This window comes from Xiphophorus maculatus, chromosome 20, assembly GCF_002775205.1.
Source record: "Xiphophorus maculatus strain JP 163 A chromosome 20, X_maculatus-5.0-male, whole genome shotgun sequence".
Lineage (NCBI taxonomy): Eukaryota > Metazoa > Chordata > Actinopteri > Cyprinodontiformes > Poeciliidae > Xiphophorus > Xiphophorus maculatus.
The window spans coordinates 18,415,479-18,441,190 of record NC_036462.1 but is presented as its reverse complement, the minus strand read 5'-3'; the positions used below and the strand labels follow the sequence as shown (position 1 = coordinate 18,441,190).

Genomic DNA, 25,712 nt, shown 5'->3' with positions numbered 1-25,712 from the left:
TCCATGAGGAGAAAAACAATTCGACGGAGCTTCATCAGTTTAGTGAGGAAGAATGGAGGAAGCTTACAGTGTCCAGATGTGCAAACCTGACTGAAATAATTATGCAAACTTTTATTTTATGTTTAATGTAAAAATAAGTTTTCACTTTTACATTAAAGGTTGTTTTTTTCGGTCATTTCTGTTAAAAAAAGAAGTCAAATTTTGTTGGTCATGGTTTATTGTAAAAGCAATACAAAGGGTAAAACATCCAAAAGAGTGAAAACTTTTTATAGGCGCTGCATGTGTAAGCTGTGTAAATAAATTTTAAACTTTAACAGCTACTGTAGTAAACTCCATCTATGCTCCAACAATGAACTGCTTTTAGAAAACGAGACGCTGTCCTTTTGGCACATAGTGGTTGATCACATTATTCTGCCACCAGTTTTCAAAACAATTATTTCTCTACAGTTCATTCTCACACAAAAGATGTTAGTTCGTTTCTTCAGAGTGAGATTATTTCACTGCAGGCTTTTTATTTTTTTTTTATCTCTTACATCTTTACTCGAGATGCTGATCTGCTGGGTTTCCTTGGAAACTTTTTAAACTACTTTGAATAATTTACTTGACTGCAGTTTGACAACTGGGATTAATGGGAATGGATGCATGATTTAATTTTTTTGGAAAGTGCCTCAAGGCCTGTGTTGTGGCATATTGCAGTCCAAGATTGTTTACTGTTCATTGTTTAATTGGAAAACAAAAACAGAACCTGTAGTGGTTGAAACATCTCTAGATAAATCCGCTCTTTTCAAAGGCAACAATTTAAAGCCAATCCACTTGCTGAGAAACAAAAAGTCCACATCTGTCAACAAATTCCAAGTAAAATTCAGAGAAAAGACAAAATATTCTAGACGGTATCTTTAAATGTTTATTAAAGGGTATTCGAATTTTATTTGGATTCTTCAAGTTTTAAAACAATGACATCAAATGGGCATCAAACTAGACAGCCGGCTGTGAATATCTGCAATAAAGCATCATGAGTTGATCACACTGCACATCAGCTTTAAGTGATAAATCCTTTCTGCCTCAAAGCCAGACGATGTAACATCATACACCTCTGCTAAAAGAGTATGACTGATCCAAATCCCAGAGAGCGGTTCCTTTAAAGCTTAAGGTGATAGGTCCAGATCCATGCTGCCTGAAGCAGAGTAAATCAACTCATAAAGGTAAACAAATGACGTCCAAATGAAGCATTTCAGTGACTAGAGCTGCTGGACAGTAGATCTCAAACTGCAACCATTTCCAGATAGGAGGCTTCACATTGATACGTCTAAAACGGTTTGAATAAACTGCATTCAAAGCAGAAAAAACGAATGCGGCTGTGAATTTGCTCTAAAAAACCCAACTCCTGCTGTGTACAAGCACTAAAACGGCTTCAAATGTAATCCAAATTACCCCACTTGTGAGCGTTTGTTGTTAGGCGGGTTAATTTAAGGCGTAAAGTCACAAAAGGTTCAAAGGCTCAAGGTCGAGTTGCTCTTCGGTCAGTTCCTACTTCCATTTTGTAAAGTGAGATATAGATAAAAATCTTGGATCGACTTTAACATATTTCCAATTAATTTCTGAAGTTTCCATTATTTATGGTTCTGATCACCATTGAAGCCAATTGATTCTAATGAAATATGATAGAAATAATTTGTTTTACAGGAGTCATATAACTACATATCCTTGTAGTAGTTCTTAGTACAATTATAAATAGTTACTTCAATCATCAAATCTGATAGATGAAGATTTGAAGTTTGGTGGGTATGAAGTGACTGTTCAAAACTGCAAAGGGGCAAACTTAGAGTTTAATTATTGGGATGCCAGCTGTCAGTTTGTTTAACTCCTCAGTTTTTAATCATATTATGGATTTTGTAAACCATTTTCAATCGGTGGAAAACAAGCATACGCTACAATAACAACCCTGTTGCGTTTAAAAAAAGAAAAAAAACCTGCCAGGAAGACTTTCGTCAAAACCAGGAAGATAAATTTGGCTTCGTTCCACAGAGCGCTGATTAAAAGTTACGTTCTCTGACATTTCCTCGACGTCTTTCTGGGCCTGATGGCGCCATTAACGCTCCAACACTTCTTCTGCTGACGCAGCACACACAAGAACAATGAAACACCAGAAATTCTGATTCCTAATTCACAATTTCCTCAAACTTGATCAAATTAACGACATTGCAAATGAATGCTTCTATTGCAACCTATTTTCTAAACAGTCAACAAATCTCCTTATTTAAAAATACTATATCACAGAAACAAAAAAAGAAACCATGGAGAAACAATGTTAACAGTTTAAAACAAAACGTACACAAACACACACACACACACACACAAAAAAACAAATCCAGGAAGTAATTTCATTGTTATTGCTTGTAGAAACAGATTTAGTGACTCTTCGTTCTGATCACGGTTTTTGGCCAGAGGTTGCCTCCCCGCTGCTCTGAGCCACCATCTGCAGGACTAAGACACATTATTCGGCACTGTGCACTTTCACTCGACAGGTCCAATCAGCGCAGCGTTCCACCACCTTGCACTTGGTCAGCTAAACGGGCAGTTCTTGGCACTTCCTCTCAACTCGCTGAGGCCTTCCTGTTGGTGGAAGTCCAGCTGTGACCCGCGCTTCGCCAGGGAGAAAAGGCTCGTCTAGTTCTCCTCATTCTCCCTGAAGTGACGAACACTTTGCAGATTTAAAATCGGAGCGCACATCAGAGTATCACAGTGTGCGTGGGGCGAGAGATTAAAGCCTGTTCCCAATGTGGAACCGAGGGGCTTTTGAATCCTTGACCTCTGGCCAGCCGCCTTGTAAGGTTCAACAGAGGGAAAAGACAAGGCAAAAGGCAAAGATCCAATCAGAGCGTGCAAAGCAGAGAGATGGTGGACAAGTAAATTTAACTCCTTATTTTAGTCAAATTTGATGTCATCCCACCACTCTGCTCTTTGGAAATCACGCAAAACACCCCATTAATTTCTCCCCTGCTCCGCCTCTCACCAAGAGGCAGCGGTTTCTTCGTACCAAGCAGCTTCACTTTATCTGCAGAGCCGGAAGCCGGAGGTGCCATCAGGACCGGAAGGCTGACGGATCGCATGATTGTTTGGACGAACTATTTCCAACGGCTGCTGCTGCTGCACATTCATACGAGAAGCCCTGTTGACGTGACAAGATAAACACTTAGCAGTCGAGATCCAGCTGTAAGCCATAATCATACAAATTAAGAAATGTCTCATATAAATGTATCACTCTGTATTTTAAAATTTATAGATGAACTTCACTAATTTAACATTTTAGCAACATAAAAATCTATTGAGATGGATGTTGTGCATGTTTATTGCTACTGATGTGATGCATTACCGGTCCTGGCTTGGATTGTCCTGAGGGGTTTCCTCTGAAGAAGCACTACCCAGAATCCTCCTGCGGGCCTCTGCGTACTCTGCCTCCCGTTGGGCCAGCGACTTCATCTGCTGCGAGGGACGAGACGAGGATGCAGAGTTCCCAGCAGTACCGTTGTTGGAAGGACGCTTTAAAATCCGAATCTGAGGCGGAGGAGCCGCCGGCAAGGAGTCGTCTTGGACTACAATCGCTGTTCGCACCGGAGAGCTAGCAGACTTTAAACTGGTCTTCCTGTGAAAATAAAACCACTTGAGTTTTTTTCTTAAAAGAAAAATCTAGTAATTTAGGGATTGGTCACTTACTTTGCTTCCTGATTTATCTTTAGCTTTGCCTCAAGTCTCCTCTCAATTTCCTAAAGGGAAACAAACCATTACCAGTTAGGTGACCTGTAAATTTGTATTTAAATATACATGATCTGAGACATGTGAAGCATCATGTAGGAGTACATACTGATAATATGTAAAACACAAGCCCTCCAGTGGCTGAGGTATGCTGGCATTTAAAAACAGAATAAGCTGACATTCAGATAAATTCTTGCTATTTTTGTTTGAGTTATGCAAACAGAGCAACACTGACCTCATCTATGACTTATGAATACTCTCAGCTTTTTCACAACAAAAACCTCTGGAAAAAGTAAAAACTACAACAAACACTGACTTCAGAAAAAATATTCTTCAGCAAACACAGTGTGGTTAGTCTGAGTTCAAATTAATAAAAACAAAAAGATAAAAAAAAACATTTTAAGTTCCATAGAACAACACAAATATATACACAGTGATATGAGTATATATTTAGAAACATGTAAAAAATATAGATAATGAAACTACACTAGACTAACAAGGTTTTTGAAATTTCAGCTAACATTTTACACATCATTTTCCTTAAAAATGCATTAAAACCAGGAGTAAATCATAAGAGTTTATGTATTAAAAATTTGGCCAAAAGTAGGCTATTGAATTATTACTTCTAATGTCAGATTTATCGATTTATTTTTAATTTGACATCCAACAGGAGTGCTAGCACTTAAAATCTATCCAAGGAGATTATAATAAGAAAAAAGGATTCTAAAGTTTCAATGTCAAATCGTTCAGACTGCGTTAAATGCTTTTTGTATTTTAATTAAAGCTTCACACTTATATTTAGTCTTAAATACATCTCTTCTTTTACTGAAAATTAGGCATTTAGTTTTTCAAAATTAAATTCAATTAATTGTAACATAATAAAAAAATTCTAAAGGGAGGGCATTTTGCATTTTCTTATAGCACTATAAAATAAGTTTGTTACAAAAATGCCACACACATCAAAAATAACTTAAAAGAAATTTAACTTCGTAATTTGACGCTATGAAATTGGCTTGTGTCTCGTTAAGAAGCTCTTACTCTCTCCTACTTCAGCGCATCATCACAATGCTCCTCCGTGATGCTGTTTACAGCTACTCATAGGAACGTTGGACTGAGAAGTAGTTTCTATGATAAACTCAACTTATGTGCAGTTTGCTAATTGCTGCTGTCGCTAGTCTGAAGGAGCTGAGTGAGGGGAGCATCGTCCCAGAATGGTTGCCATGGGAGATTGAAGGATTTCTCAAACATGCATGAAAGAATCAAAAACACTCCAAGTATGTTTTTAGATGACAGAATAACATAATAAAATTATATGAAGCTAAAAAAAAGTGTATTTTGCACGATGTCCCCACTTTAATAAAATGGAGGTCAGATATGAACTTCTATCTACAAAATCACAACCATAAATAATTACATTCATTCAGAAACTACCTTAATAACAAGACCTTTGCCTGTTACTCCAAACAGGAAGATAAATTGTGTATAAAGTTTCCAGTATTAGAGAATCTTTTTAGGAAAATGAAAAAAGTGAGATAATAATTAACCGCATTGCTGTTATTTCCGCAATGGGCGGATCTAACGTGGTTTAGGAAAAAGTTGTTACTTCATATAATTCAAACTGTTTTTCCCACTTACCCGTGCCATAATGTTGAAAAAAAACGTTACTAATTTAAAAGTAGAAGTGAGGTGACAACAAACTTAGTTATGACAGTACCTGACGGATTCGGCCTGCAAAATCAAACTCTTGACCCAGGAAACATGGGTAAGGAAATAAGGCCAAAAATAAATTGCTTATGTAGCTGGAAACTGAACATTTGCAGTGACCCAGTTGTTTTCTGCCAGGTGACTAGTTTGCTGTAAACCTGAAATAAGCACTATCTTGTTAAAAAAATGTTAGTCCAACTCACCCCACTGTCCGCAGCTTCTTCCCAGCTCTCGGCTACCTCCTCATCCTCCATGTTTAGCAGGACTCTGACAGGCTGCCTCTTCGCTCCTCCGGAAAACTATATCCGGTCCCAGCTGAGGGCATGAGACGGTGAGACTAGGCCGGGCAGACTTGCTGGGGACTCAGGTTTCACTTGGTTTTCTGGTCTGGGGTAAGCTGAAGGAACAAATCCGTAAACCTTTATTTGGCCGTGTGTTAGTTAGCCTGACGCTCAACTGAAATGACAATCTCAACCCGACTTCCGGTTATTTTTAATTCTGCGTCAGGACCGCTCTCTGGTAAAAGCTGAGTCACTTTAACAGCAAAGAAAAATTGTGAAATATTCACCAAACAGCGGAGAGATTCAGTCGGATAAAACCCACCGCTAAGCTAATGTAACCGTTTTGACTGAGGAACGGAAATGACGTTGCAACGTCAGTTAGCCACATGAATGACGCTGACCTAATGAAGATGGCGTCATATTTCAACTACACTTGTTTCGCGAAAAAACAGCGTTTTGAGGCCTTAATAACGTAAATGTGACCTTCTTTGGGCAAATTACAATATTCTATTAAATCTTTATTTTCAAACAAATTTGTGTATTTTGTAAAAGTAAAATGAAAAACAAAATGTATTCTCTACAGATGTAAACATCACTTACTCGGGAGTACTCTTGTGCCTTATTTGTGGTACTAAAGTTCAGAAAAGTTCTTGAAAGTACAACATTAAACCCTTCATTAAGCATTAAACATTTATTAAGCAAAACGTGTTCCTAGTTTGCTTTATTATTCAGATTTTTCCGTTTCTGGCCTGAAAAATCCCACCAATCAGAAGTAATCCAGGACAAATTGGCTGATTGATTTGTACATCTCCATAATAAACACCCTATTTGCTTTTCTGACATGTTGAATCTTACTAAACCAGTGGCACACCTATCACATCTATTTTAAGGTATGTTTCTAGTTATTTAAATGCAAAGAATACCAATAAAAACAATGTTATCAGCTTGTTTTTTATACTGTAGTTAGTCTAGGAGCTCAAAACAACTACACCAGTGGTTTTTGGAGTTCCAGTTGCTGAACTTGGTTTGTTTCTCGAGTCAGCACCCAGATTTGGTATTGCTGTCGCATATGAGCTGACCACGTTCTAGTTATAAGTCAGAAAACAATTTGGATTTGCAAATGATTGTGATACTAGACCATTTTATTCACTTTATTTATGTGTACAAACACATTTTCCTTTGTGCGCTCTATTTCAACACCAAAGTCAGAATTATGGGTAACCAGAAATTACTTCCAACAGGGAAATTGTTTGCAAAGCAATCCTGAGTATAGGATCCAGTATGGTTGCAGTGCTCATACCATAGTGAAAATTGGTGGTTCATTGTACAAAATCAATTTGTGATTATGCTCTTTCAGTGTTTAAGTGCAGAAAATACTGAGAAATGCATTGTCATTGTGCTACATTGCTAACAGCAGTTAGCACTACAATGGTAAGCAAGGACTACTGTTTTTTGATATGTGGACACTTCTAAATAATCAAGAGTTAAGGATCATGACCGAAAGAACAAGAGCCCAGATTCAAGAGGGTAACACTAGTTTCCGGCTGGTTGGACACTAAACATGAGGTGAGAAGCTTCATCATCCAGAGAGGCCTTGAAGTAGATTTCAGTACAAGCTTTCCCAGCAGAAGATTGCCTGAGCCTTCATTTTGTCTTCCAGCTTGTCTTCTTCCCAGTGTGCATCCTGATGTCATGTATTGCTAATTGCTGTCTTACCCAGGCAAATGACAGAAACAGGCATCCTGACTGGCCTGCAGCCAGGTGTTACTCTGTAAACTTCTATGCACTTTGCATTGGTTGGTAATGGATGTGTGACCTGTGCTTGTATAATGCTTAATTAAGACCAGAGGACCCCAAAGCGCTTCCTGTTCTGTCATTTAGCCCAGTGTTTCCTAACCCTGGTCCTCAAAGCACACTGTCATACATGTTTTAGAGGTTTCCCTGCTTTAATGTGCCTGATTCAACTGATTGCAGTTCAACAAACGCCTGTTAATCAGTCATCAATTGAAATCAGCTGGACTGAAGCAAGGAAATACCTAAAACATGCAGGGCAGTGTGCCTTGAGGACCAGGGTTGGGAAACACTGAAGCCATTCACACACTGTTGGTGGTAAGCTACATTGTAGCTGTACAATAGGGCAGTTTGACAGAAGCAAGGCTGCCAGGCACTGGTGCCAATGGGCCATCTGACTACTAACAGCAGGCAAGGCAGGTGAAGTCTCTTGCCCAAGGACACAACAATGGAGCCATTCAATTCAATTCTAATCGATTCAAAGAATCTTGATAGGATGCTACAGTGGTGGATGTGAGTTATGGCATGGGTTTTGCTCTTCAGTGCTTCTGAAGAGGCCTTTGAGTGAAGAAACGCTGCTGATGAGTAACTGTCTTTTGAATAGGATGATTATGTTTGCCTGTTCTGTTTTGACTTAATCAACCTTCCTTTGCACAATCAGCTTTATAGGCTCCATAACAATCCCTAGGTAAGAGTCAAGGCTCTTTATCAACTTGTTTAGCTTTTATAAAACGGTGGCCCAAAATATGATTGCGAATGAGACTGCAGTCTAAACAAGAAATCTTTGTATAGAGTTTCCAACTCTTCTGTGGGCCAACAACCACAAAACAGACTGATGCCTATCAATTAGTCAATAATACTTTGTCGTGAAAACTGAATACCATTTTTTTCAATAAACATATATATCTATCTCTATAAATTACATAAGTCTTCCTCTTTGATCAACAGTTGGGAGAGCAGAGCCTGGGCCTGATGAGACCCGGGCCTGATGAGACCCACCCCTGGTGCCACACACATCCCCCCGCCTTTACAGAGGCTGTTCCGAAGCGGAGCTCCGCTACTGAGGGAAGGAGCTGCTCTCACAGCGGAAGATGGCGATTGCATGGAGGCAGCACAGGAACCAGCGGAGCTGATAACCGGGGTGGAGGAGGACATATACACACCCAGAACCCTGAAAATTAACTGACCTGGAACAAAGGTATGAGCCGGATTTTTTCGCCCCCCACTAATACACAGTAAAATTATCAACATTTCAGCGGAGAACCCTGACATACACAGTCCTTCTACTGAGGCTAATATTAGCAACGATTATATACAGAAACAAGAATGGAGGTAGCATTTAGCTGATGCTGACTGTGGATGTCATGTCGGTAAGACATCGAAGAACTGATAGATTTTCATAAGTTGCCAGAAAAGTATAATTTGGGGAAAATATGTGTTATAAAGATTGTCAGTTGAAGATGAACTGGTACATGTAACTGCTGTTAGCCTGGTTGCAGCTGGTAGGCTAGCTAGCGTTAGCATATGCTAGCAAACCAGGATCAACCGCTAAATTCATCAAGTGAACAGTTCGGTTTCCAGCTGGTAAACTGTGTTTTTATGTATGAAGTAACCTATATAAGCTCTTAACATTATTACAACTTTAAAATGCTTTGGAAGCGGTGGAAAGCTTTTAAAAGTAGTTAGCGTTAGCAGTCCAGTGATTCATTTATTATACGGAGGCTAAAGGTAGCTAGCTAGACGTGGCTAATGGAACAAACTGGGACGAACGAAGCCGAACAGTTTGAAGAATCAGCTATTCCGATTAATTGAGCCGTCATACACGCTGTGTCAGAAAATGTTCACCCTGGTCACACCTTCAGAACGCCGCTAAGATTTCTCAGCAGGAGCAAATCTGTTTAACTTTAATGCAAGGCTTCGTCGTCGTTATGGTTTAGTAGAAAGAACCAAACAAAGCAGGTAAATCTCCTCCAGGTTAAAGGAGAAAGTGGCACTTTGATCCATCACTGCATGATCTTTGGTAATCATGTTTATGAGCACTGTTGTGTACATCATCAACATGTCTTCATGTGTCTCAACAGACAATAATGTCCCTTTCCCCCGACAATGAAGATGGATACTTTGTTGCCATGGATACAGAGGATGAGGGTGCAGAGACTGCTGCGTTAAGAGAAGAGGTGGAGGGAAAGATGGGGACCTGTAGTCAGGAAGGGAACATGGACACTGGTGCCAAAGGGAAGGGCAGGTCAATGGTCGAGTTGCCAGAGGAAGTCCTGGAATATATTTTATCTTTCCTCTCACCTTACCAGGAGCACAAGACCGCCGCACTTGTGTGTAAGCAGTGGTATCGTCTTATTAAAGGTAAGTTTGTCAAATTTTGACGCCATTACGATTAGCGTCACACCATGTTTGGTTAATGTGGAAATAACAGCGCTAAGGTGTGCTTGCCAGTTGGGAAGCTTTTCTTTTCTCTGTTGCTTTATCTTGTTTTTTTCTGAACAGGTGTTGCCTATCAGTGTTATCATGGGTTTTTGAGAGCTGTCCAGGAGGGAAATATCCAATGGGAAAGCCGGACATATCCGTATCCTGGAACCCCCATCACTCAGCGCTTTTCACACAGTCAGTATACATGGCTTTACATCACTGAAGCCAGTCAATAATTGTTTTCCCCCCACTTAACTCCTGCAATTAAAGGTGGGGCCAAAGTTCTTTGCAAGGTCACCATATCATAAAGAAGTGACACTTTTGTTAGCTTTAAAAACTGGAGATAACAAAATTTAACTTCAAAATAAATACATGATGTCTGAATATCATTTGTAGACTTTACAACACACAAATTATATATTCATACATCTGGTCCTCTTTCAAACTGTGTCACATTACAACTACAAACCTCAAATTTTATCTAGTAATCCAACATAAAATAACATATTTGTCAAGTGGCTAAAAAAAGGACACATGGTGCTCAAAATCTACCACAAATAGAATCTGAACAGTTTGAGATGTGAATTTGTATTTACTCAACTCTGTAGATACACTGTTGCTATAAGCCTTGTCTTGAGTTTTGTCCCCACGTACTTCTATGTATATCTGATATAGTTCTTCTCTGGAAAATATCTTGGGCTCAGTCAGATTGGACGGAGAGCTTTTGTTATCAGATTTCAAGTCTTGTCCCAGATACTCATTTGGATGTCTAGACTGTGAGGTTCTAACATTTGACTATGTTTTAAATTAAACCATTCCACTGTAACTCTGGCTATATTGTGATTACTGCCCTGCTGCTCCACTTTCAAGTCTTTTGGAGACTAACATGTTTTCTTTCTGGATCGCCCAGTTCTATTTCCATCCATCTTCCATTCAACTCTGAACAGCTTTCTTGTTCCTGTTGAAGAAAAGCATCAGTACCACATGGTGTGTTAACGTTACACCATGGGGTATGGAATGTGAAAGTTAATTTTTGGACTTTCCAGAGATTCATCTAGTTATTTGCTGAGTCTCCTACATGGCTTGTGGCAAACAGTAGTTTGGCTTTTTCTTGCCACGTTTTCTTCCAGGCCCGATGTTTGGAGTGCTCAGCTGGTAGCTGACAGATCTCTGCAGCTCCTCCAGAGTTACTATGTATTTCTTTCTCTGATTAAAACTTTCCTTTCTTTTTTATTTATGGGTATCAGAGTCTAGTTGGCTGTGTATAAAGTGCAATTTTCAGACTTTTTTTTTCCCTTCCCTGTTCTGCACCACGTTTTGTTGGTCTGTCACATATAGGTTTATGTTTATAATGTTACAAAATATGAAAAAGCGAGATGAATACTTTTGCAAGGAGCTATATGCAATGGTTCCCTAATTATTTTTAAACATTGTGCCAGTAATCTTGTTTGTTTTTTTTAAATATTTTTCAGGTGCGTGCTATTATGACTCAAATCAATCCATGTACGTTTTCGGAGGCTGCACTCAGAGTAGCTGCAACGCTGCCTTTAATGACCTATGGCGACTTGACCTCAACAGTAAAGAGTGGATCCGCCCGTTAGCTTCAGGTAACAACCAAGCAGAACAGGAATTGCAAACTATAAACCAGCTGCTCAGTTTAAAGACTTTCTTTTATGTTTTTATTTGTTGTCCCATTTTCTTTTAACAGCCAAGCATCGTCTTCAGCAAAATGTTAGTTTCATTTGCGTCTTATTTCCCACAGGCTCCTATCCGTCTCCAAAAGCTGGAGCAACTCTCGTGATGCACAAAGATCTGTTGGTGCTGTTTGGAGGCTGGACGCGCCCCAGCCCTTACCCACTTCACCAACCAGAGAGGTTCTTTGATGAAATCCACACCTACTCACCTTCAAAAAACTGGTAAGAGGAAGTCCAGTCATCCAGAGGTTGCGGTTTAGACAAAGCCTTGGAAAGTTGATGTCTTAGTTAAGCTGCTTATCATCTCTTGTGTTTTTCTTCTATTTCTTCAGGTGGAACTGCATAGTAACGACACATGGACCTCCACCCATGGCAGGCCACTCATCATCTGTAATAGGAAACTCCATGATAGTGTTCGGGGGATCGTTAGGAGCACGTCAGATGTATGATTATTTTATGAATTACACTATTATACACTGTAACGTCAGCAGTATGCATGTACATTTAAATGTTTATGATTGATTGTGAAAGGATGTAGGTGGGGAGAAATATTGTATCTCATCAGAGTAACATTAGGAGTTCACAGCTGGAGTTCAGGGGTCGGCAACTCTTTCCATTTATAGAGACTCTTGCCCCCGCTGCTACAAATAAAACTTGCTATGAGCCGCAAAAAAATATTTGCTTCTTAAAATGGTTTATGAAACCCAACAAATTAAATTTACATTGATTTCTATTTTTAGTTATCAGAACAAAATGAATCCTCTATTACAAAATATAGGAAAAACAATCTTGTACATTGAGGTGAACCTTTTCTATAAATGTGGGAAGGGAAGAAAAATCCTTTTCCACATTAGGAAAAGGATCTTTGAAACTTGTTACTTTTAAAAGCCCATTGTAGCAATTAAATGCAGATTTTTCCTAAGAACTTACAAAAAAACTCAGAATATGACAATTTCTTATTGCTTAGCTAATCAAAAGTAAAGCAAAAGCCACAGGTTGCAGACCTTTAATATTAATGAACTACTAAAAGTCAGAGTCCTGGTAAATCTAGTTTTTGCACTTAGATTGTAATGTTTTAGCTACGTACATTACAATGTAAACAATGCAGATTTAACAACTTAGCATGAAACTCATCTTTTTCATCTGTATTTTTATATAAAAAATAAAATTGGTTGTGTTCACACTGTAAATAGACGCACGTCTAGCTTCATATAGAATAGCAGCCAAGTGTAAAACAGGAAATAAATAGAGTCGAAAAATAGACATGTCATTTGTTGTCTCTCACTGGGGGAAATAAAAAATATATTTAACATTTTGCTCTTTATAGATGGGTTCTCATTTCATCAGTTCATTAATTTTACACAACATTGTGTTGGAAATATCAAGGATAATGTTCATGAGTGAAAATTAAACCATTTGCAGTCAACTGTTTTAATATTGTTTATTTATTGACTGGTTCTGATCAGGAGCAATGAGGTCTGGGTTCTAGATCTGGAGCAGTGGTCCTGGTCCAAACCGCCCACATCGGGTCCATCACCTCACCCACGAGGAGGCCAGTCACAAGTAAGAAGGGTTGTTTTCTTACTTAAATCAAATAGATTTATTTTCTATTTAACTTCTTTTTTGTATTTTGTGTACATTTTGAAAATTGATTATACAAATTGTTTTTCCTCTCAGATTGTTATTGACGAGAAGACCTTGCTTATATTGGGAGGCTGCGGCGGTCCTAATGCAGTAAGTTCCTTTATTATCCATTTTTTTTCCCCCAACTAACAAATTTACACTGACGACAAAAGAACAATTGTGGGTTTCCACTGGGGGATTTTACAAAACATGCAGTTTGAAAAATCACAAACACTAGAGGAACAGAAAAAAAGATGGTGACCGAAGTTGTGGATCTTCTTCCACATTTTCCATTTCTAACTCAGAACTGCCCTCTAGTGGATGGGATGCCTAACAGCTGCGCCAACATGTTAAATGCTTTGAAGGCATGAGACGTATTTACATATGTAACCGGAGCACAACTACGACTTTGGCCTCTACATTTGGTGATCAAGAAACTGGAGACATTTCATTTAGCTGCTGTAGTTTCTGTTGTGAAGCCGCCTCCATGTGATTTTACTGTTGACAAATTTTTCTGAAATCATCACATGTTTGGCCTACAGGTTTTTATGCAGCTCTTCAGAATACAAATGATGAATTTCAATTTAATATGAATAATTTTATCTTAATTTTTGTTTTATTCACGTTTATTTAATCAAGGACAGAACAGTAAACAATGTTTCATGGTAAAAACAAGCAACTTTTTTTTTTATCTGAAGCTAATTTGCAAACGGTCCTTGGTTAGACTTTTTTTTTTTTTTTAGACATTTAAAAAAAGGATGGCTTTACTTATAAAGCGTAAAGGGACCAAAGTACTGTTCAGAATAAAAACTTTTAAAACATTACAAATGCCATTATGAGGACACAAAAATCCTTGAATGTCAATATTTCTTTAAGTAACATTTTAAGCTCTTGCCTGGAGGGGAGAGCTTGGAGAACCTCAACATTCATATTTTAGTAAATTCTTTCCTGTTGTGGTTCTCAGCTTCTGAAAGACGCCTGGCTCCTCCACATGGAGGGTCCTGCATGGAAGTGGCAGCAGCTGCAGGTGGAGAACGAGGACCATGGCGCCCCAGAGTTATGGTGCCACCCAGCTTGTAAAGTGAGTCTTCGACCCTATTCATTACCAAGTCACTCCTAATTTCATACTGACGTGTTGCTGTTTTATGCTTTCCTACTTCCACTTTGTACGTGTCAACAGTCCATTGAATGACCCCAAAATACGGCAATAGTACTAAATGTCACCAACAATGTGAATCAATCTTACATTATGCTTTTAATTAAACAATATTTCTTTTGATTATGGTTTCGATTGCCTTTTGAGACAGCTAGGTGTTTTTGCATTTGATAAATTCTGATTCACTATCAAATAAAAACACTGAAAATAACATAACTTGGTATCTCATAAACTTCGGTGTCAGTCCAGACCTGAACGATAAACTGAAAATTACACGAGTAGATTATTGACTATTATTTTTGGTTGCTTTAATGGATATAAACTATTTGTACTGTCAGTACAAAACACCCTGTGGCAACAGTCTCTATTTTTTACCTGTAACAGTGGGATATAAAATGGCGATGGCGTGAAGCTTCCTTCATGTTGTTTGTCTCCAACTTGTGATTTTCCTCCTGTGTGTTTCTGCTAGGTGGGCCAGTGTGTCGTGGTTTTCTCCCAGGCTCCATCCGGCCGTGCCCCCCTCAGTCCAAGTCTTAACTCGCGACCTTCCCCCATAAGTGCCACGCCCGCCCCTCTGGGCCCGGAGCCCCCTTCCCTGCGGTCTCAGTCCCCGGTTCGAAGTGGCGCCGCCGGCGTCGTCCTGGGAGCCGCTGAGGAGGCTCCGTGTGTGAACGGTCGATGGGGCACGCTCAGACCGCGACCCTCAGCCAGAGGAAGCGCCAGAGACGGGAGCCCCTCCTCGTCCCAGCAGCCGTCTCCGTCTCAAGGCCCCGACAGCCCCCCCCTCCCTCCGCTCCCCTCCCTAATAAATGGGTCGTCCCCGTCGCCCCGAACCAGCCCGGCCCAGGGCTGCTCCCCCCCCTCCCGTCCTCACCTGCCGGGCTCCACAGACTACGGCTGGGAGTCGCCTCCCTCCGCCGCTCTGCACCACGACGTCCCAAATACTAACGGCCTGCACACGCCGCCCTCTGGCTCCCCGCTCACGCCGCCTGGAGCCGTGTCCCCCGCCGCCCTACGGCGGGGCCTGGAGGCAGTGAAAAACAAATCTTCCTCATCTTCACCTTCGTCTTCCCTTCAAACACAGGGGGCTTCTCCCATGAGCGGTGGTGGAGGAGGGACCGGCCCCTCAGGAACCCCTCCGTCCTCCTCGTCCAGCCCCCCACAAGCCGCAGTAGCCGATGGACACGCCATCCCGCCCATAGCGCGGCGCCTCGGCCATCACCCGCCTCAGAGCCTGAATGTTGGCAAACCGCTGTACCAGTCGCTGAACTGCAAACCCATGCAGATGTATGTGTTGGACATTTCCCGGGCCAAGTCTGCGGGGGTCGTGTCCTGGAAAGTTTACGGTAACGGGACGCCCGCGGCCGTCACGGGGCCTCCGGAGACCAGCCTTCACACCGTGGTGCAGGGCAGGGGGGAGCTCATCATTTTCGGAGGCCTCATGGACAAGAAACAAAATGCTAAGTACTACCCTAAAACCAATGCTTTGTACTTTGTACGTGCTAAAAGGTAATGCAGCTCCAGATGGGACGTTACATTCTGCAACAACATAAGGGAACTAACACACAAGGCCTTTTACCCGTAGGAAGGATTGTAAGAAAGAACTTTATCAGTGCTAGATGTTTCACTTGAATTTCACTATTGTTCCTTCTGCCTACCGAACGCATCCATAAGGAAAAACTTTAACTACACTTTGACAAAATATTTGCTTGAATGAGAATTGTCTGTGTGCGAGTTTGTTTAGAGAGGACCAGATGTTTTTATCGCCCCTCCCCCGGATGGTAAACAACCAAGCAAAACATTTATGTGTGTGTAAGTGTGTGTGTCTCCCTTTCTGAAGTCTTGAAAAGAGAGAAACCAGTTGATGAAAACCTTGCTTTTTCTATCTCTCTCAAAGTCTGCAATGTTTACATAGAAACAGCGTGTGTGTGTGTGTTTGTATGCATGATGGTGGTTAAAAGTTGTTGACTGTGTGTCGGAGAGTCGACGGCGGCTGAGCGATGTGGCACTGTACTATAAATATAGTTGAACAATAAAGGCCTCCATGTCTGCTCTGTGCCGGAGTTTGTTCTTGTCTGGTGTGGAGAAAACGCAGCTGCTTTTCCACTAAACAAAGCGTCTCTTTGTTGGGTGTAATGACAATATTAGATGTTCTGCCAAAGCAGGGAGATGGTGGCATCATCTGTCTGCTGCTCTTCTCTGCTCCAGCTCACAACTTTGGTTCAAATCAATCCAGCAGGTCAAAACTTAAACCTGAAGGGAGGTTAAAACCCAGATGCAAGGCGGACAGAATCATTAGATTACTGTCTCTGCACAAAAATGTTTGTGGAAAAGAAAACCAATTAACATAGCAGACAGCTGAAAGGACAGAAAAAGTTCATTTAGATCCACAACTTCCTACCGCTATCTTGGATTTAAATACTTTTCAGACACTGATTAACTTAAAAAAGTAAGGTATGAATTCACAAAAAAGATTGTATTACATATATTTATCAGAAGCTGAGAAGGCCTCGTTGATGCAGCTGCTCCCTGTTTACTGAACTTCTTCCTTTCTTCATGTAAAGCTGTGCCTGAAGGTCACTAGCAGTGCAAACTTTCTTTTTTTTTATAAAAAAAAGGAATTATTTCTTAAGATGATTTTTTAAAAAATCAAACTACAGATGATAAAATTGCAGGTCAAATGGAGGATTTTCTGACATAATGCCAGAATAGAGCAAATCTGATCTTATAAAGAAATTCAGTTGAGGCTTTTTTTTATAGAGTGGCATTTCCACAGAAAAAATCTTAAATAAAACAGATGTTGGGTTCAATAAAAATAGTTTCTCATTTGTTAACCAGTCTTCTGCATTTATCTTATTTTACCAATTGATCAATACAGAAAGTGATCAATACAGATGTCTTGTTTCTTGTTGCTGAACCTAAAAGGAAAATCTTCTAGCAGCCAAAAATTAGCAACTTTTTTCCTTCTTTTATTCAAAAAAATCATATTTTAGATCTAAAATGATTTATACATCACTTTGACTAGTTTATTCTCCAGTAAAATTTTGCATAGTTCATCATTGAGAAGCACAAGCAGGGCTGTATTTTCATGGATGTGGGCCCTGGGCTAGAAAACATTTTGGTGCCCTGTTCACTAGAGAGAAATTATTTTTCTAATACATTAATAGGTAATCCTAAACATAACTGAATTATTATACCAACTGATGATGGTAAGTTTAAAACATTCTTTGGCCAGTAGCTCCATGGTCTTTCCGCAAAAAATAAAATGCTATACTTGAGTATTGTTTATAGTCATAAAAACTTCTAAATTCCAATATATGATTACAACTCACCTTATATGGGTGGACCTAAAACATAAAGTACAATGTTTGCAAAACACACATTCATTAAAAAAAGGAAAAAACTATTTAAAACTAAAAAAAAAATAAATCTGGTGGGGTCCCTCAAAAAAATTGGCGCCCTGGGCTTGTGCCTCTGAAAGCCCTTTCTAAAGTCTGGCTCAGGCTCCAAGTGTTTTCAACTTGACCATTTTATTTCTCATGACAAAAAGTCTGGAGGCCTCTGGTCTCCTGCTTGCGCTGAGGGAAGTAGCGACATCTAGCGCCTGCTTTACACGCCACACGAAGTATGGAGAAAGACGAGTCATCTAAACTTCAAGCGTTCAGATCAAGTTTCATCACAAATGCTTTCAAGCTTTGAAAACGTGTTTCAAAATTAGCTAAAGGAATAAAAGAAATCCGCAAATCACTACATTAGAATAGAAAGAAGCCAATTCAGGGAAAGAAGTACATAAAACGCAGCTAAATAAAACGAGTTAATTTGTTTGTTTTGCTGGTGGGATTATCCAGATTACACTGTTGGGAGCGGGTTTCTCCTGGTATTGACACTGACCTGACCGACTCTGCCCTGCTTTCTCCTCACCCACACGCTAACCTTTTACCCAGAGAGCTCCGATAGGAGCAGCGCTGGGGCCGAGAGCCGCTCCGGCCCCTGATTCGTGCAGGCCGGGGCCAGCGGTGATGTGGCAGGCTGCTCCGGGCCTGCATTGGCTGTGGCGTGGGGGGCAGAGGGAGGAGCCTGTAACAATGAATGTGCTGAGGACACATGTTTACAATGAGACGAGGAAGAATGGAGCTGCAGACTGAAGTCTGTGGGGCTCAGAGGGAAGTCAGCACACACAGGAGATAAGTGGTATCTCATACCGGCAGGTAAATCTACTTCCGGCCAGTTTTACTGTTGTTGAAGATGTTTGAGCATTCTGTTGAGCTACTGTTCAGAAAGTCAAACAGATGAAAGCGTTTTGATCTGAGCAGAAATCTTACCAAGTGTTCTAGTTTAAATATTTTGGTACACTTGGAATAGGACACTATATACTGCTAGTAACTTTTCGGCAAGATGCAGAAGCTTGTTTTGAGTAAATATGTCCATAATATAGATAAATAATTACTAGTTCCACTGGCAGATTATTTCACTTACAGTAAGACATTTTCCCCATGTTATAAGTTGAATAATCTTCCAGTGAAACTAATAGTTTTCTAGTAAAACAAGCTTTTATATCTTGGTGAAAAGTTACTTGCAAGTCAGTTTGGTCCTATTTCAAGTTTACTAGAAACTAGACCACAAATCCTCAGGTTTTTGTGTTTTTTCAGTGCGAATATTTGTCATTTCAGGAGGATTTTCCGTCATCCTCGATGTGGTGGGAAAAAGTGAAGCTTCGACCTTGGGCTTTTTGTAAACCAGCCAAAACTCAGACATGAGAAGTGTTCACTTAATGAATACTTTCGATTGGAGGTGGCGGCTCCTGCGTGTGCACTCCCAGACCAGGAAGTGAAGAAGAGTGAGACAGAGAGGGCAGCAGAGTGGCGCAGTATCGTTCTGTAACAGACACAAACATGCAAAGCGGACAATAATTCATCCCTGCAGCTGATAAACTGCACCCTCCTCTTCCTCTGCACTGAATAGACCACTCAGGGATGACCAGCGCCCAGCTGCTGGAAACTTCCCCCAAAGAGTCGGCATTCTCCCACAGGATGGCTTCTCCTGCCGTCCCCCGCAGTGTTTTGGGGCCCCCTCCGGCCGTCTGGCCCCCTCTGGACTTTGCGCTGGGTGCTCTGGCCTGCTGTGCGGCCTGCGTGTTCACCAATCCGTTGGAGGTTGTGAAGACGCGTCTGCAGCTTCAGGGTGAGCTCCGCGCTCGGGGGTCTTACCAGATCCACTACAGAGGGGTCCTGCAGGCCCTCTGGGTGGTGGGCCGCACAGATGGGCTCCGGGGCCTCCAGAAAGGGCTCTCGGCGGGGCTCATCTACCAGGCCGTGATGAACGGAGTGAGGCTGGGCTCTTACTCCTGCTGTGACTCTCTGGGCATCACCGCCTTTCATGGAGGCAGCCTGCTGTCAGGGGCCGGGGCCGGGGCCCTGGGGGCCCTCATCGCCTCTCCCGCCTATCTGGTTAGTAGATCCAGGTTCAAAAATACTTTATTGATCCTAAAGGGAAATTAAATGTTGTTGTCACTCATATTAATTCAAAATTCTTCAAAGATTTGTTGTAGATGGCGATGGCTGTGAGCAGGAAGGATCTCCTGTAGCAGTCTGTATTACAGCAAATTTGAAGAAGCCTCTGACTAAAAGGACTCTCTCTAAGACAGTGAACTTCATCCTATATAAAGATTCAAACTGCTGTGCTTCTCTGCAGCCTTTTATGGGTCGACAGAGTGAGGTTTTGCAGGGTTAAAACCTTAAAGGAAAATCAGCCAACATGAGAGAAAATGTAAAACAATTGGATTGTTCTGGTTTTGTTTTATAATCTTTATTTTTTTATTTGGTCATCCCAAATATTTGGAGATATTCTAAGAGAGGGGTGTCAAATAAATGTTCACTTTGGGCCACATCAATTTCATGAATGCCCTAAAGCGCTGGTTGTGCCCGAATGTATTGATAAAACTGATTACCAAACCACTAAAATATTAATAAATAGATTTTTTTGTATCCATTAAGTGCTAATTAAAATTAAATAACATTGAACATCCAGGATTTCGGGATTGTTTTTGGGAATCACTGATTTAGTGATGCTAATTTAGAAATATTTGCAAGAAAACGTTCTGTATTTGCGCTCAAGTGACGTTAAATGTGACTTTTTATTATTCATCTATGATTTAGCTACAATTTTAAATACTTCAATAAATTTGGACCAGAAAATTTAATTAAAATATTTTTACTCTTTAACATGCACTTAGATAATATCTCTATGTATATAATGATAATAATAGTAATAATCATTACTATCTGTTTGAGAAATCATAGGCACTTATAAAAATGTTGATACAGTTTCAAAATGATTTCTTGTATCTAATCAATACAATAGATATTAATTTGATGAATTATTTGTTGGGTAGTTGCAGGTTTCTTCTTGCTCTTTTTATGTTTCTCATGTGTGTAATGGAAAGTTAAAACTCATGTGCAAGACAGACAGAATCAACACGCATGTACATGTGGTAAAAAACCCCAAATTAGTTAATGAACAACTAACATTGCAGACGCAGCTGAAAAAAACAGAGAGCTAAGAAAGACTTTGGTAAGTATCTATTCTCTGACAGGAATAGACGACAACCTCCATAAATATGGACATTAATGGTAAAAACATGTGCAGAGGTTTGTTTTCTAAACTTTTAGTTGCTTTAAATGTTTTAATTGTTGCTCCGACTGTAGACGGGGCCCGGTTCAGTCCAGTGGATACTTTCTTGCAGATATTTGGAGATCAAAGCCTGTCAGCCGTGACTGAGACCAAAGTATGACATCATATTTTGGTCCATTTCAAAGCAGGAAAAATACAAACTTACTGTAGAAAACCACATTTCTGTCTGTGAATATTCTAGCACTTTAATGTCAAAGCAGGACGTCACATTTGGACACCTTAGCATGTAACAATCTGCTTCTTTTGGGTCTAATTATGATAACAAATAACTAAATTTTCTTACTTTTTTTATTTTCAGCTGTGACACTGAAAATAAAGCTCTACAGCTGAAACCCGATCCTGTTGGCTACTATGATCTTCTCCAGTGTTGTGTTGCTTGTTTTTACATGTTGGGTTAGCTGCAGGATCAGTAGAAATACCGCTAAAAAAGGTTTTGTGATGCTAGAAATGATTCTTTGAAAACTGGATGTGCAGTTGAGGAATGACTCTGCCTGGACCGGCTTGTTGCTACTTTTGTTTTTAACAGGCTTGACACAATACACACCAATTATTTAGCTGCATATTTTAGCAGAAAAAAAAAGACCGAATACAACTTATATATTATATATTGGTGTTGGTCTCTCCTTTTGACTGAGAAAACCAAAACAAGAGTTGTCCGCTCAGGTCTTCTCAGATGTCTTTGTTCTATTTGTGTCCCAGTAGAGCAGCTCTGTCTGAATGTGTTTGTTTGATGAGTCTTAAATTACATTTACTGTAAGGGAGTATTTAATATAACCCAACCTTTCCTCTTTCATCTGCTCCGTCGTTTTACGAGTATTTTCCTGATCGGTTTGCTGTTCCTCTGCTTCAGCTTTTACTTCATGCAGTCTGAGCCACCAAACATTTTGCACCGTCATGGAAAGACGATACCGTTTGTGTCCAGCTCACTAAATTGTACTTCTCTTCTTTTTCTGCCACAAAAGACATGCGTGCCGCAGCCCCATCTGGGTCCTACTGTAAACACACAAAGTGAGGAGTTTTACAGTCGTCTACACTCTGTATTTAAGAGACTATTTTAATGTTTTGTGGCGTGCGGCTCATTTGTCGCTGTCAGATGTGTTTGTTTTGTTCCTGTAAAGGTGTGTGTGTAACATACAAGCCTTTATTCTGTCTGCACTTCAGTAATTGTCAGAGAAATAAAAAAGTTTAAGACTTTGCACCGCGTTTTTCTCCACAGGTGAAGACTCACCTGCAAGCTCAGACTGTGGATGCAATCGCTGTTGGTCATCAACATAACCATCTGGTAAGAAAAATGGCAGAGCATTGTGTTTATAAATGTTTGTCATGGAAAACTCCATTAGGTTTTTGATAGAGGTACAAGCTTTCAATATAACAGAACTAATTTTAAACTAATTTGAATAATAAACTGAACTTAAACTGGAGTATATGCATGTTTGGATTAAAATTATTTTATTGTTTAAAGTGCCTTTACATGACTGCACTGTAAAAAAAAGTATGGTAATGGTTGTCAGAAAAAGCTGTGGTTGTCAGAATGTTCTATAAATACAAATTTTATCGTATAAATATGTAAATATGATCAAATCTGTAAAATTCTGGCAATCACAGCGGCCGGTATTTTACCGTAAATTAGAGACATTTTTTTATTTTCTTTTTTTACAGTGTAGTGTTGTTGTTGAATTTAACATTTTATTCTGAATGAATCTATATAACAGAGTTTCTGAAATAAATGACCAAATATATTGAACGTTTTCATGATATCCAAATTAATTTTCATGTACTTGTAATTTAGCATAAAACTCAAATACCTTAAAATCATTACTGCTTCATTTAGTATGTCTTTATTTACATTGTCTCGCTAAGTCATTCTGTAATTTTCAGGGACGTTAAAACAAAAGAAAATTGTGTTTCAACACTTTAATTAGAACGAAATAAAGACCAAACCTCTGTAAGAGTGTAGAGATTGATTTAAATACAAGCTAAGAACGTCATATTTCTAACCATTTCTTTTTCTTCAGGGTGTGTCTGATGCCTTTGTTACCATCTATAGAAGAGACGGTCTGACTGGGCTGTGGAGGGGGGTAAACGGGGCAGTTCCTCGGGTCATGGTGGGGTCAGCAGTTCAGCTGGCGACCTTCACCTCCACCAAGGACTGGGTGTCACATTCTCAGGTACATAAAGTAAATTACCTGACATTTCTCCCCGTACATCTAAACAATTTAGCGAATTAATCAAAATTAATCAACTAAATTTGTGTTTGATTAGTCATTAACTGGCATATACAGGTTCAAAAAAGAAAATCATATTCTAAAAAATATTTACATACATTTTGCATTTAAGATGAAAAAAACCAAAAAACATTGTATTTAAATATTTTCTATCCAGAACTTTTCAAGTGGCTGTTTTAGTTTCACCTGCTTCAAATTCTGTAAAAAAAATAATTTAAGAAATCTCTTATTAAGCACCTTTTGTTATCCATTTATTAATTGGTTAATCCAAAAATAACAATGAACTGATCAACTCTGCATTCGGGTTAAGCAAAAAGGGCTGGAATATTTTTTTTAGCTGCAGATTCATCCTTTGCTACAGATCAACTGATATATAAATATATATAAATACAGCTCTGGAAAAAATAATAGGCCACTTAAAATGATCAGTTTCTCTGATTTTACTTTTTATAGCTATATGTTTTGGTAAAATTAAAATTTTTATTTTGTTCTATGAACTACTGACAACATGTCTCTGATGTTACAAGCAAAAAATTAGTTTTTATTTGCTGAACATGAGAAAATGTCAAAATAACAAAAAAGATGCAGAGCTTTCATACCTGAAATAATGCAAAGAAAACAAGTTCATTTTCATTTAGAAACAGCAATACTCATGTTTTAACTCAGGAGGAGTTCAGAAATCAATATTTGGTGGAAAAACCAGGAGGTTTTCAATGGGGTTCAGTGGAGAGGACTCTTAATATTTTCATTTTTTTAAAGAATTATTTGTTCCTTGCCATCTTCTAATGTATTTTTAATATTACATAAAAAGGTTTAAATGCAAAATTTGCAGAATGTGCCAATTTATTTGATCTGTTTCACTGATTTAAGATTTAATCCCTGACTGAAGCTTGTTGAATTCCTGCGGTCCAATTTATTTTTTAGCTCATGTTTTTATGCATCTAATTTTATTTTTTGACATTTATCTCAGACGGATCCTCTTATCTTTGTTTTATTAGATAAGAGTTTATCTAATAATGTGCAAGTGTTGGCCGTCATCATTACTTGTTGTAAATAAATTTCCCTTTTTGGATCTAAATAAGCGAATTGATTGATTGATTGATATCTATATCTGAATCAGGCGTTAGTTGCATTCTTCTCACCAGTTTCCTCCTCTCGTTGCAGTGGTTTCGTGCCAACGCTTGGCTGACGGCGCTGATCGCTGCTTCCATCAGTGGCGTTGCCGTGGCGATCACCATGACTCCGTTCGACGTGATCAGCACGCGCCTCTACAACCAGCCAGTTGACGAGTTTCGCAAAGTGAGTTTGGACGATCTCCAAAGGTGTCTGTGTGTTTTTAGGGTGAACTCTTCCAAAGGTCAAAGGGGAACTTACCAGGTTGCGATCTGCTCCGCAGGGCCGCCTGTACCACGGCTTCACCGACTGTTTGCTCAAAGTGTGCCAAGCCGAGGGCCTCCTGGGGCTGTATAAAGGCATGGGCCCCGTGTTCCTGCGGCTGGCCCCGCACACGGTGCTCAGCATGCTGTTCTGGGACCTGATGAGGCAACAAGCCGTCAAAGACAAATAGAGAAAAACTCTGAGCTGAAGGACAGGAGCCTCTGGGACCTGAGAGGGACTGTGTCACCAAGTGACTCTGAATTTCATCCAAAACTTGACATTTCTGCTGCTTTCTGATTGTTTTTAACCAACGAAAGATGAATTCATTCATGAGGGGATGATGGCTCATCGGCTGCAAGGAGAGAAACTCAGGATATTTGCACAAATACTGATGATCAAACAAAGCCGGTAGCAGAATGTCCATCATTATTTGTTCCTCTAAGTTCTCAGACTAGCATCTTTTAGCATTAGCTGCACATCTGATGTGGAAGACGATCAAACACTTAATTAAGAGTTTAATGATGAATATAAACCCATTGATCAGGTTTTACAAAGAATGGCTTCTTGCTCACAGAGAAGGTTGAGTGGAAGGAAAAAGGCTGGCTAAAACTCAAACTGTTTTTCATCACATGCACTCCTGTGTTTGTCAGATTTTCATGTGTTTTCCTCTTGCCTTATTGTTTATTGTTTGTTTATTCCTGCAAGAAGAAAGATCCTGCAAAGCAGAGGATCTAATTTCCTTCAAAGTTTTTAACACTGGGAACTCCAGGCTCTTTAACTGTTGTAAGTAATCATAATAAACATATTGTTTTGTAAATATTACCAAAAATGATATTGAGTTTTGTCTTTTGAATACACCTGGGAGCAAAAACATTTTTCATTATTGTTCCTTTCAGATGTAATTACCCAGAACCTTCAGTCTCTTCACTATTTATATTTTGATCGCCAATCTTGATTATTACATAAAGTCTGCTAACAGTGACAGCGCTGTCCA

General features: G+C 39.7%; 3 protein-coding genes across 3 annotated transcripts; 2 read left to right on the top strand and 1 right to left on the bottom strand.

The window, feature by feature from the left end:
- Positions 1-514: 514 nt before the first annotated feature.
- Positions 515-5,743, bottom strand: szrd1 (SUZ RNA binding domain containing 1). Its single transcript, XM_005807312.2, has 4 exons — positions 5,661-5,743; positions 3,715-3,764; positions 3,374-3,643; positions 515-3,169 (listed from the first exon to the last, which is right to left on the bottom strand). Exons 1-4 carry the CDS (start codon positions 5,709-5,711, stop codon positions 3,052-3,054), a joined length of 489 nt encoding a protein of 162 aa, XP_005807369.1. The 5' UTR covers positions 5,712-5,743; the 3' UTR covers positions 515-3,051.
- Positions 5,744-5,760: 17 nt separating this feature from the next.
- On the top strand, positions 5,761-16,482 carry fbxo42 (F-box protein 42). Its single transcript, XM_005807276.3, has 11 exons — positions 5,761-5,849; positions 8,478-8,727; positions 9,611-9,890; positions 10,032-10,148; positions 11,426-11,560; positions 11,716-11,869; positions 11,980-12,090; positions 13,114-13,210; positions 13,325-13,381; positions 14,235-14,351; positions 14,896-16,482. The coding sequence occupies exons 3-11, from the start codon at positions 9,617-9,619 to the stop codon at positions 15,937-15,939; spliced, it is 2,106 nt and encodes a 701-aa protein (XP_005807333.2). The 5' UTR covers positions 5,761-5,849; positions 8,478-8,727; positions 9,611-9,616; the 3' UTR covers positions 15,940-16,482.
- Positions 16,483-18,312: 1,830 nt separating this feature from the next.
- On the top strand, positions 18,313-25,550 carry slc25a34 (solute carrier family 25 member 34). Its single transcript, XM_023325691.1, has 6 exons — positions 18,313-18,634; positions 19,097-19,873; positions 22,333-22,398; positions 23,132-23,284; positions 24,506-24,640; positions 24,738-25,550. Exons 2-6 carry the CDS (start codon positions 19,400-19,402, stop codon positions 24,906-24,908), a joined length of 999 nt encoding a protein of 332 aa, XP_023181459.1. The 5' UTR covers positions 18,313-18,634; positions 19,097-19,399; the 3' UTR covers positions 24,909-25,550.
- Positions 25,551-25,712: the final 162 nt, after the last annotated feature.